The 12,036-nt window shown below is 38.5% G+C and overlaps 1 protein-coding gene across 1 annotated transcript in view; it reads left to right on the top strand.

Annotated features, from left to right (window-relative positions):
- LOC122555495 (T-cell immunoreceptor with Ig and ITIM domains-like) overlaps positions 1 to 6,539 on the top strand; it is a 32,061-nt gene extending 25,522 nt beyond the window's left edge. Inside the window, exons 5-6 of the mRNA XM_043701520.1 lie at positions 3,801 to 3,866; positions 6,436 to 6,539. Of these exons, the coding sequence (XP_043557455.1) occupies positions 3,801 to 3,866; positions 6,436 to 6,539 (170 nt within the window). The remainder of the gene's footprint in view (positions 1 to 3,800; positions 3,867 to 6,435) is intronic.
- The last annotated feature ends 5,497 nt before the right edge of the window (positions 6,540 to 12,036 follow it).

The following is a 12,036-nucleotide window of genomic DNA, read 5'->3' as shown; positions in this document are numbered from 1 at the left end:
ACAGCACAGCAGGTCAGGCAGCATCTAGGGAACAGAAGATTCGACGTTTCGGGCACATGCCCTTCTTCAGGACTGAGCAGAGAGTGTCTCCTCCAAGTCCCTCCTCCCTACCTTTTATCTTCTCCTGCTGAACACTCTCTGCTCATTCCTGAAGAAGGGCATGTGCCCGAAACGTCGAATCTTCTGTTCCCTAGATGCTGCCTGACCTGCTGTGCTGTTCCAGCAATAAAGTTTCAGCTTTGATCTCCAGCGTCTGCAGACCTCACTTTCTCCCCATATATGAAAAAACCCAATGATCTCTGAGGGATACTACTGACAACTATTATGTTAAAGAATATGATCTAATAATCATTTCCTCATTTAATGGCAAGGAACCATAAAGAAAAGATCCCCCCCAAAAAACACATTCTCTTCTATAGTTTTGTGTTTATCTTCTTTTGTTTCATGGGACAACATTGCTGAACTCATTAAATGGCCAAGAATAATTATGTGATTATATTTGCAAAAGCATCTGAACCTGTTGCATTACACAGACCTGCAGCTGTAGCTGACACAAAGGACTTGGTGGTGAGCCTTCTGCTTCCAGTCAGCTCTGGACAAAAGGGAACAATCAACATCATTCTGTCAAAATAAGCAATAATCTTTTTACAGTTACCTCACCAACTCATAATGGAAACTCTACTGGGGGAGGTAGAGTTAGTTGGCATACTGATCTTCCAATTTGTCCAGTAAGATGGGCTATCAGTAGTTGAATTGCATATGACTGAAAAGACTGAAAGCTAGGCTAGTTGAATGGTTTAAATAAACAGTGCTGGGATTCTACTGGTGTTTGACCTCCACAGAGAAAACAGGACTCCAGGCTGAGTTTGCAACCTGCCTCAGAGCCGTTGGCTTTGTCTCCAAGTTGCAGGTTGGAATAAAGCCTATACTTCACCTGCAAGAAAAGAAAAATGGGCTTAGCTCATCAAGGAAACTATTGTTGAAGGAGGACTTCAGGGAAAGTTGTAACTCAAGTGAATTATTCAACGGGATTTTTCAAAACTTATCCACAAACTATTTTATCTCCTGTCCTGCTTTCCTTAATTTCATGGAGTGCTTGTATGTGTGTCTGGTTCACAAAAGCTTCTTTGATTTCATCTCAAAGGATTTTTTACTGTAGGTTTATCACAAACATTGGAATCCAAAAACATGGGTTGAGGGAATATCCTTCAAACAATAACAAAGTGCTGGAGAAAGTCAGCAGGTCAGGAAGCCTCTGTGGAGAGAGAAACAGAGAAACAGAGTTAACATTTCGAGTCCGCTGACCCTTTCAACACATTCTGAAATATCACAATGAAGCTTTTCTCTGCATTTGCTCTCAAAGTGATCTATGGATTCTATTAGCTTCTGTCTAAATGACATGCATTCTCTTGATGAATATGGAAGTTTAATCTGATACTGAATTAATCTTCCGATCAGGGCCATATCTTTTAGGCGCCTTTTACCACCTTAGTTATTAGTCCTGATGTTTTCTATCCTGTGGTTTCATCTTCAATTGCCAAGCAAATTTTAATGGCTTGTTTCTCAGTATCAGATACCCAAATCTAAAAGTCATAACTCTGAACGTTGATTAATCATTTTGAATTCTGTTAGGACATCTGTTGTGTCCCAATTAGAGCATTTCGTAGACATTCCGGCATTATGTCATCAACCACATTTTCCTTGCTTTACATCAAGCTGGCACATAACTTGATCACTTGTTTCTCTCAAAACGAGTTAAACTAGTTTCTTCATAGAAACATAGAAAATACTTGCAGCAGTAGACCATTTGGTCTTTGAGCCTGCACTGCCATTCAATAGGATCATGGCTGATCATGCAATCTCAGTATCCCATTCCCATTTTCTCTCCATTCCCCTTGATCCATTTAGCCATGTCCAGCTCCCTTGCGAATATATCTAATTGAAATGGCCCCTACAGCTTCCTGTGGGAGAGAATTCCACAGGTTCACAACTCTCTGAGAGAAGAAATTCGTCCTTATCTCAGTCCTGAATAGCTTACCCCTTATTCTTAGAATACGACCTCTTGATCTGGACTTCCCCAACATTGGGAACATTCTTCCCAGATCTAGCCTCTACAATTCCATCATGATTTTGTATGTTTTTATTCTTCTAAATTCCAGCGAGCACAAGCCCAGTCAATCCAATCTTTCCTCATATGTCAGTCCTGCCATCCTGGGAGTCAGTCTAGTCACCTTTCACTGGACTCCTTCAATAGCAGTCATTTATTCTGACACTGTAATGAAATAAAGATATTGAAGGTCATTTCACACATTTTCACATAATTTATGGCTTTCAGCCATGTATTTTACCCGTAGATTAATTTGCCGCTAATTGTTCGAGAATGATGCTTTCCACAACTGTTCACCATGTCATGTTAAAGATCATGGTTTAATCATGAAACATACACCAGGGACTGATATACTCCTCAGATGAGTTTATTTAAAACAGTGAAACATATTAAAACTTATGAAGCAGATATTCCAGCAAACCAATTGATTTCTGTGCTACAGTAACTTGTAGATTTAATGTAGATTGACTGCCATACAGAGTTGCACAGAACACATAACAATCTTAAAGCTAAACTCTCATAAAGGCAAGGTATGCATATATCCATAATCAGGCTTCTAGTACATCAATAACCATTCACCACAACTTCTTGCTGAAAGGAATATAGTTAACCTGTGATCCATAGTCAGAATTCTGCAGCAACAGACTTGCCTTGTTAAGTAATCTGTGCAGGCTTCTTGTGAAAGATGTTTTGTAAGCCAACATTGGTTTAGCTCAGTTGACTAGATGGTGTGATGCCAATAGTATGGATTCAACTCCTATCACCAGCTGAGGTTACTATGAAGGAGTCTCCTTCTCAACGTCTCCCCTCACCTTAAGTATGGTGGCCTTCACGTTAAAACACCACCAGTTGTCTCTGTGACTACAGAGCATCCCTACAGTCTAGTAAGACTATGGGGACACCACCACAACAACTAGGATACCGTCATCAACTAACTATTTATGTTCTTCAAAAGTAATAGTGTCTTAGATGGATGTGGCCTCCCTTTCAATAGCTCCGTTAGGTGGCTTCTTATTCAAGTGATCTAGAGAGCATCTCTCACACATTATACCTGTGAAGCAGAAGGCTTGTCAATCTAAATCAATGGCTTTCTTTGAAGATGTAACAACTGCAGTGGATGTCATAAATTTGGCTTTCAATGAGACCTTTGATACAGTTACTCATCACTCATGGAAAAGCTTGTCCTGAAAATAAAGTGGAAATATGTTACAATGATAAATGAGTGGTTGACTGATGTGGTGCAGCTGTGCAATTTCCACAAATTGCTTCAGCACAATTAATTACCAAAGCTTCTTTAGACACTAAGCAAGCTCTATGATCAGAAATGATATGATGATTTTTGAATTATAAATGTCTGTGATTGTGCAAGCATACGCTTGCTCATCTGTTACCAATAGTGCGCTGGAATTCATTCCAACCCATAATGTAAATTAAGTAAATTACATGAAATTTGCATCAACTTCAATCAGTTCAAGATTATTTTAAAGGAGTGACACAGATGCCTATTGATACTCTTAATTCAATGAGAATTGTTGAGATTGATAGTTGTTAAGAAATGGAATTTTGGTACTATATTGTTTGGAATTTCTCATGGTAATTTCACTATTATCAAAATGTTTCACTGATTGATGATGGAATAGATCATGTAAAATAGACTATTATTGTTAATATATCAATCCTATTTCCTCTACAGCACTTTACCAAAAACCACAAAAGAATATGCCATTTTATGAAAACGTTGATAATGTACCAGATATGGGTATGTATGCTAGTTGCAAGCTATATACAGTTAAATGTCACTAATAGTTTCATTCACCAGAAAGAACAGTATTTTTGTTAATATTGCTTGTAAATCATATGGGTCATTATCTGCTGCTGAACAATTTACTTCCTGATGCATCAGTAACAAATAATCCAGCCCGATCTTACTAATTCACACTTCCACAAAATGTGGATCCAGTTATGGGGACAAAAATATTAGGGCGGAATCTTAACTACCTGTTCTGTTGAAGCAATTTCCTTTGCAGGATCTGAAAAACATTACATTGGAAGATCATATTGATAAATTGGGCTTATGCTCAAAACATCGATTTTTCTGCTCCTTGGATGTTGCCTGACTAGCTATGCTTTTCCAGCATCACACTTTTCAAAGTTCTTTCTACAGGCCAAACTTGTGAGAGGTGGCAAAAAGTGGCAAGGGGACTATCCACTCACTGAGCAGTCAATAGTCAACATGAATATTTACGTACCAAAGGGTAGCCAAGGGCTCCACAAAGCCTCCTATATTTAACACCCACAACAGTTGCAGGCATTAGTGGGACACAGTTGTAAGCCATCACATAGAGGGGATTGTACCTATCTTCACAACTTTGAAGCTCTGGCTTTTTAAAAATACAAATGGAAGTATATATATCAAAATCCCACCTATTCTAGTGGGGTTGGCATTTCTGTAGGTTCTCTTATTTGCCCTTCAGTCTGGAGTAACCTTCCCATGTTCATTAAGTAGACAGTGGATGTGGAGTTAGCCAGTTAGGAGATAGACTCCTAAAAGATCACAACAATACCTAGAAATGGTTTTCTATCAGGACATTTTTTTTTTCTCCAGGGTAATATTCCATATTTTACCTGGTGGGGAGTAACATGATAAACCATCACCCAATCAAAAAAAAGTCTGTCCATCCCCAACATCCACTCTTTGCTTTACAGCACTGAGCAAATTTTGCAGAAATACTGCCATTTAGTCCTTAATTTCAAAGATTTAATAAAGTGCTTGGCTCTTGGTCAAATACCTTCTGCAGGTCTAAGTATATAATATGGATGATTTAATAACAGAAACTTCAATGTTACCTCATCAAAGAATTCAATCAAGTCTCAAAGCATGTTCCAAACACATAACTGTTATACAGGCAGAAGGAAAGGTGTGCTCAACATTCCCCTTCCTTTCCCTTTTCATACCAAAATGTTTGACTTCACATTTAGCCACTTGTACTGATCTTTCCCTTCAGGCCCAGTGCAACTTGTTCTCCTTCTCCACCTATTGCCACTATAATGAAAGAAAGATAGTGAAGGTCATTTCATGCATTTTCACAAAATTTATGACTTTCAGCCATGTATTTTACCTGTAGATTAATTTGCCACTAATTATTCAAGCATGATGCTTTTCACAACTCTTCACCATGTCAGGAAAAGATCATGTCTAATCATGAAACACACATCAGATGAAATTATTTAAAATAGTGGATGGAGCCAAATTCCATCAAAATTCAGGTCTTTTCATAAAATCAAGCACTAACTTCCATCGCAAGATAAAACAGACTTTTTGAAGATAGCATTTTAAAACTACAGACAACACAAAGACAAATAGATAGGTACACCAATATAGGGACATTTCTGCAGGCTACACAATGACATAGATTTAGTCGTGAATATTAAAGGTTATATGACATTTAACAAGGATAGGATATTAGAGGTAGGAGTGTGGTTCCACTAATTAAAAAATGGTATTAGCACAATGGAGATAGATATATACTGGTCATAAAGGCTTCTATAAATATGTAAGGAAAACAAAATTAGTGAAGACACATGCAGATGCATTATGATCAAAAACTGGTGAAACAATGAAGGACAGAAAGATATGGCAAAAAAAAATTGAACACAATAATTTGGTTCTGCTGTCACAAAAGAGGGCACAAATAACCTGCCAGAAATGCTAGAGAATCAGACATCTAATGAGAGGGAGGAATTGAAGGAAGTCTAGTTGAATTAAGAAAGTTGTGAGGGGAGGATTTAATGTGGTTAAAGGCTGAGAAATCACGAGGGCATGATTCCTTAAAAAGGGAGAGAGAGCAAAAAGAGAGAGAATATCAGATCAGTTAGCCTAACACCAATAGTGGGAAAATGTTGCAGACAATTACAAAAGACAGGATAACAGAGCATTTGGAAAACATTTGAGGAGATTGGACAAAGCCAGCATGTGCTTATGAAAGACAAAAATCTGGAGATTTTTGAGACTGTAACTAATAGAATAGATAAGGGAGAACTAAAAGATGTAGTGCATTTTGATATTCAGAAGGTTTTTGACAAGAGTCCTCATAAGAGTTTGGTGGGCAGCATTAAAGAACATTAATTGGGGTAATATGTTAGCATGGATCTTTAATTAGTTGATAGACATGACATAGAAACTGAACATAATGGGTGTTTTCCGAGTGGCAGGCAGTGACTAGTAGGATACTGCAAAGGTCAGAGCTTTGGTCCCAGATACTCACAATATATATAAGTGAGCTAATGAGAGAAACAAATATGATATTTTCCAAGATTTCTAAATACAGAATTGGATGGGATTGTGAATAATGACGGAGATACAAAGAGGCTTCAAGGTGATTTAGACCAATTGAGTGAATGGGTAAAAGATGGCAGTACAAATGTGAAGTGAAACATTTTGGTATGAAGAACAGAAAGGCAGAGTTTTATTTAAATGTTTAGATGCTGGAAGATGTAAATGCAGAAAAGGATCTGGGTGCCCTTGTACACCAGTCAGTGAAAGTAGACTGGCAGGTGTGTATTTTGAACAATCATATGCTTTTCTCTAAGTTTGATACTACTTTTAAAAATTTTAGTTAACCACATATGTTGGGTTTTCCTCTTGGAGATTTTGTATCTTGTGGAATGTAAATTCTGAAATATTCTTTCAAATATTTGCAACTGCACCTCTATTGATCTATCCCTTCATCAAATTTGCTAATTCATTTTAGCTAGCTCTGCTTTCATTCCCTAGTGATTGTCTTTTTTCTTTATTTAAGTTTAAAATTCCTGTCTCAGACATTGTCTTCTATGGGGAGAGAAACAAAGAATTAACTATTTGAATTCAGTATAACCCTTCTTTAGAACTGCTGAGTATGCCAGTATTTTCTGTGTTTGTTTTAGATTTCCAGCACCACAGTTTTTTTTCTTTTATTTACATTATATTGGGCAGGGTGAGACCACATGTGGAGTATTACGTGCAGTTTTGATCTTCCTACCTAAGAAAGGTTTCTTGCCATAGAGGAAGTGCAGTGGACCTTCACTCGGCTGATACGGAGGATGGCAGAACTGTCCAACAAGGAGAGATTGGTTTGACAGGTCTGTATTCTCTAGAGTTTAGAAGGATGAAAAGGGATTTGATTGAAATGTAAAAAATTCTAACAGGACTGGACAGACTAGATCCATGGAGAATATTTTCCTTGGTTGAGGTGTTTAGAACCAGGGATCACAATTCTAGGATTCAGAGTTGACTATTTTGGTCTGAGATTAGGAAAAGTATCTTCACTTAAAGAGCAATAACCCTGTGGAATTCTATACCTCAGAAGGTTATTGAGGCCAAATCACTGAAGATATTCAAAGAAGAGACTTTTAAAAGATATTAATGGCATTGGGGGTATGGGGAGAAAGTGGGAGTTTGACATTGAGATTGATGATCAGCCATGATCATGTTGAATGGTGGAGCAGGCATGTTAGGCCAAGTAGACTTCTCCTGCTCCTAGTTTCTACAGATGACTTAAGTTCAAAAAAGTAGGTTGTAGAAGCAGTTTGTTTTGAAATGAGAAATGAAAAAACAAGAAGCTCCTTAACAGAAATGAAACTGTATATTGGAGTGGAAAGGAAGAAATAAAGGGAGCTTGGTGGAAAGGAATGACAACAATCATGAGGGCTTTTAATCTACATGTAGACTGGAAAACATAGAATATCTTCAGGATAGTTTCTTAGAATAGAATGTTCTTGAGCCAACCAGAGATCAGGCTCTGTCTTTTTTTATCTCTCCACCTTGGAGGCTCCCTGCCTTCAGTTCCGATGAAGGGCTTTTGTCCGAAACATCGATTTTCCTGCTCCTCGGATGCTGCCTGACCTGCTGTGCTTTTCCAGCACCACTCTAATCTAGACTCTGATTTCCAGCATCTGCAGTCCTCACTTTTTCCTAGAGATCAGGCTGTACTAATTGTACAATCAGATACGATTAATTAACAACTTCATACTGAAGGTGACTGACGGTGTCTGAGACTGGAATTTTAAACTTAAATAAAGAAAAAGACAATTGCTAGGGAATGAAAGCAGAGCTAGCTAAAATGAATTAGCAAATTTGATGAAGGGATAGATCAATAGAGGTACAGTTGCAAATATTTGAAAGAATATTTCAGAATATGCATTCCACAAGATACAAAATCTCCAAGAGGAAAACCCAACATATGTGGCTAACTAAAATTTTTAAAAGTAGTATCAAACTTAAAGAAAAGCATATGATTGCGCAAAATTACACGTGCCAGAAAATTGCAGAGAACATGGAATAAGAAACAAAATACGATGACTACAAGAAATGAAAATGTGGATTATGAGCATAGAATGCTATTCAGAAATATTAAAATCAGATAGTAAGAATTCTATATATTAAAAAGAAATGAGTTAACAAAAGTGAGTATTGGCCATATGGAAGGTGAAAGTGAAGAATTACAAATACAATGAAGGAAGATGGCAGATGAATTTACTTAGTATTCTGTTTTCATTTTCCATGAAGCAAGTAATAACCCAGATAAGCTTCAGAGCAAGAAATAAAAAGGAAGTTTCAACTATCAGGGAAGTGGTTATTACTGTGGATTGACAACTCCCTGACAGAGTTCATCCTTTGTTTTAAAATATGTGGCTGGTGTGATTGTTACTTTATTGCTTTTAAATTCCCCAAAGTTCCCTAGATTCAAAGAAATGTCATTACATTGGGAGATAGTGAAAGTAATTCTTTTACTTAAAAAAAGGGAAGGAGAAAAAGAAAAAAAAACACCCCAGGTGAGCAGCGTATCTGGCATAGAGAAGATTATAAAAGCTATTATTAAACCCAGTATGGCAGGGCACTTAGAAACGCTCAAGGTACCAACATGTTTTTATGAAAAGGAACATGTTTAATCCAATAACTGGATGACTATGAGGAAATAACATGCTGTGGATAAGAAGGAAACAATGTATTGCATTGTATTCTTCTGTACTTAGATATTCAAAAGCATTTAATATAACACCACAGCAAAGGTGTAGGGGCTAACATATTGGCATGAAGAGAAGATTGGTTAGCTAACAAGAAATGGAGAGTAGGTATAAATGTGGCATTCTCTGGTTGGAAAGATGCATGAAATAATGCAACATAACAGTGGGGCCTCAATATTATATTATTTTTAGATTACTTACAGTGTGGAAACAGGCCCTTCGGCCCAACAAGTCCACACTGATCCGCAGCCACCCAGACCCATTCCCCTACACCTAACACTACGGGCAATTTAGTACGGCCAATTCACCGAACCTGCATATTTTTGGACTGTGGGAGGAAACCGGAGCACCCGGAGGAAACTCACACAGACACAGGGAGAATGTGCAAACTCCACACAGACAGTCGCCTGAGGCAGGACGTGAACCCGGGTCTCTGGCACTGTGAGGCAGCAGTGCTAACCACTGTGCCACTGTGCCACCATGCCGCCCATATAGGTCATCTTATATAAGTCACTTGAGACTGAGAGTCAGATTACTAAACATGCTGTTGATTCAAATGTAGAAACGTGAGTGAGGAACAAATAAAAAGGTTACAAGGTGATTTAGACAGGTTAAGTGAATCATCAAAGACCGAGCAATGGAGTACGGTGTGAGAAAATGTGGAACTATTCATTTTGGCAATAAAATAATAGGTAACATATTGTCGAAATTCTGAGAGATTGAAGAGCCTGAAGAGTCGAAAGAATCTGAGAGTCCTAGTGCATGAATTATGGAAAGTTAATATGCAGGTACAGCATATCATTGAGAGAGGAATTGAATATAAAAGTAGGGATGTTATGCTTCAGTTAAACAAGACATGAGAAAGATCACACCTGGAATACAGTGAACAATATCGGTCTCTTTATTTAAAGAAGGATGCAACAGCTTTGGAAGTAGTTCGTGAAAGATTCAGGAGATTAATATCTGAAGTTGCAGATGCCATTCTGAAGAAAGTTTGCATCTACTTCAGTTTAGAGGAGTAAGAGGCAACTTGAATGAAACAAAAAAGATGCTGAGGCATCTTTTCAGGGCATATATGGAAAGATGCTTCTTGATTTGAAAGAATCCAGAACTAGGGATCATTGATTAATAATAAGGAAGAGATGAGAATTTTTGAACATAGTATGTCTTTGGAACACTTTTCCTCAAAATGCGGTAGAAGTAGACATATTATTTTTAAAGAGTTGGATAGAATTGAACATAGAATATAGAACATTACAGCGCAGTACAGGCCCTTCGGCCCTCGATGTTGCGCCGACCTGTCATACCAATCTGAAGCCCATCTAACCTAAACTATTCCATGTACGTCCTTATGCTTGTCCAATGATGACTTAAATGTACTTTAATTTGTGAATCTACTACTGTTGCAGGCAAAGCATTCCATACCCTTACTACTCTCTGTGTAAAGAAACTACCTCTGACATCTGTCCTATATCTATCACCCCTCAATTTAAAGCTATGCCCCCTCGTGCTCACCGTCACCATACTTGGAAAAAAGCTCTCCCTGTCCACCCTATCTAACCCTCTGATTATCTTGTATGTCTCTATTAAGCCACCTCTCAACCTTCTTCTCTCTAACAAAAGCAGCCTCAAGTCCCTCAGCCTTTCCTCCATACCAAGAAACATCCTAGTAAGTCTCCTCTGCACCCTTTCCAAAGCTTCCACATCCTTCTTATAATGCAGTGACCAGAGCTGTACACAATACTCTAAGTGCGGCCACATCAGAGTTTTGTACAGCTGTAGCATAACCTCATGGTTCCGGAACTCAATCCCACTATTATTAAAAGCTAAAACACTGTATACCTTCTTAACAACCCTGTCAAACTGGGTGGTAACTTTCAAGGATCTGTGTACCTGAACACCGAGATCTCTCTGCTCATCTACACTACCAAGAATCTTACCATTAGCCCAGTATTTTGCATCCCAGTTATTCCGACCAAAGTGAATCACCTCACACTTGCCCGCATTAAACTCCATTTGCCACCTCTCAGCCTAGCTCTGCAGCTTATCTATGTCTGTCTGTAACCTACAACATCCTTCGTCACTATCCACAATTCCACTGACCTTAGTGTCATCTGCAAATTTACTAACCCAACCTTCTAAGCCCTCATCCAGGTTGTTTATAAAAATGATGAACAGCAGTGGACCCAACTCCAACCCTTGCGGTACACCACTGGTAACTGGACTCCAGGATGAACATTTCCCATCAACCATCACCCTCTGTCTTCTTTCAGCAAGCCAATTACTGATCCAAACTGCTATATCTTCCACAATACCATTCTTCCACATTTTGTACAATTATCGAACGCCTTACTGAAATCCATATACACCACATCAACCGGTTTACTCTCATCTACCTGTTTGGTCACCTTCTCAAAGAACTCAATAAGGTTTGTGAGGCATGACCTACCCTTCACAAAACCGTGCTGACTATCCCTAATCAAATTATTATTTTCTAGATTATTATAAATCCTAACTCTTATTACCTTTTCCAACACTTTACCAACAACTGAAGTAAGGCTCACTGGTCTATAATTACCAAGGTTGTCTCTACTCCCCTTCTTGAACAGGGGAACCACATTTGCTATTCTCCAGTCTTCTGGCACTATTCCTTTAGACAATGACGATTTAAAGATCAATGCCAAAGGCTCGGCAATCTCCTCCCTGGCTTTCCAGGGGATCCTAGGATTCTGAGCTCTCTCTTTAGGTCGTTCCTGGCTACCTTGTAACACTCAAGCACCCTAACTGAGCCTTCATGTCTCATCCTAACATAAGCCTTATTCTTCCTCTTGACCAGAGATTCCACTTCCTTCATAAACCATGGCTCCTGCGCTCTACAGCTTCCTCCCTGCCTGACAGGTACATACTTATCTAGGACACATAGGGGC

This window comes from Chiloscyllium plagiosum, chromosome 12 (assembly GCF_004010195.1).
Source record: "Chiloscyllium plagiosum isolate BGI_BamShark_2017 chromosome 12, ASM401019v2, whole genome shotgun sequence".
Taxonomy (NCBI): Eukaryota; Metazoa; Chordata; class Chondrichthyes; order Orectolobiformes; family Hemiscylliidae; genus Chiloscyllium; species Chiloscyllium plagiosum.
The sequence above is the reverse complement of the archived record's forward strand: the minus strand, read 5'-3'. Positions and strand labels throughout refer to the sequence as shown.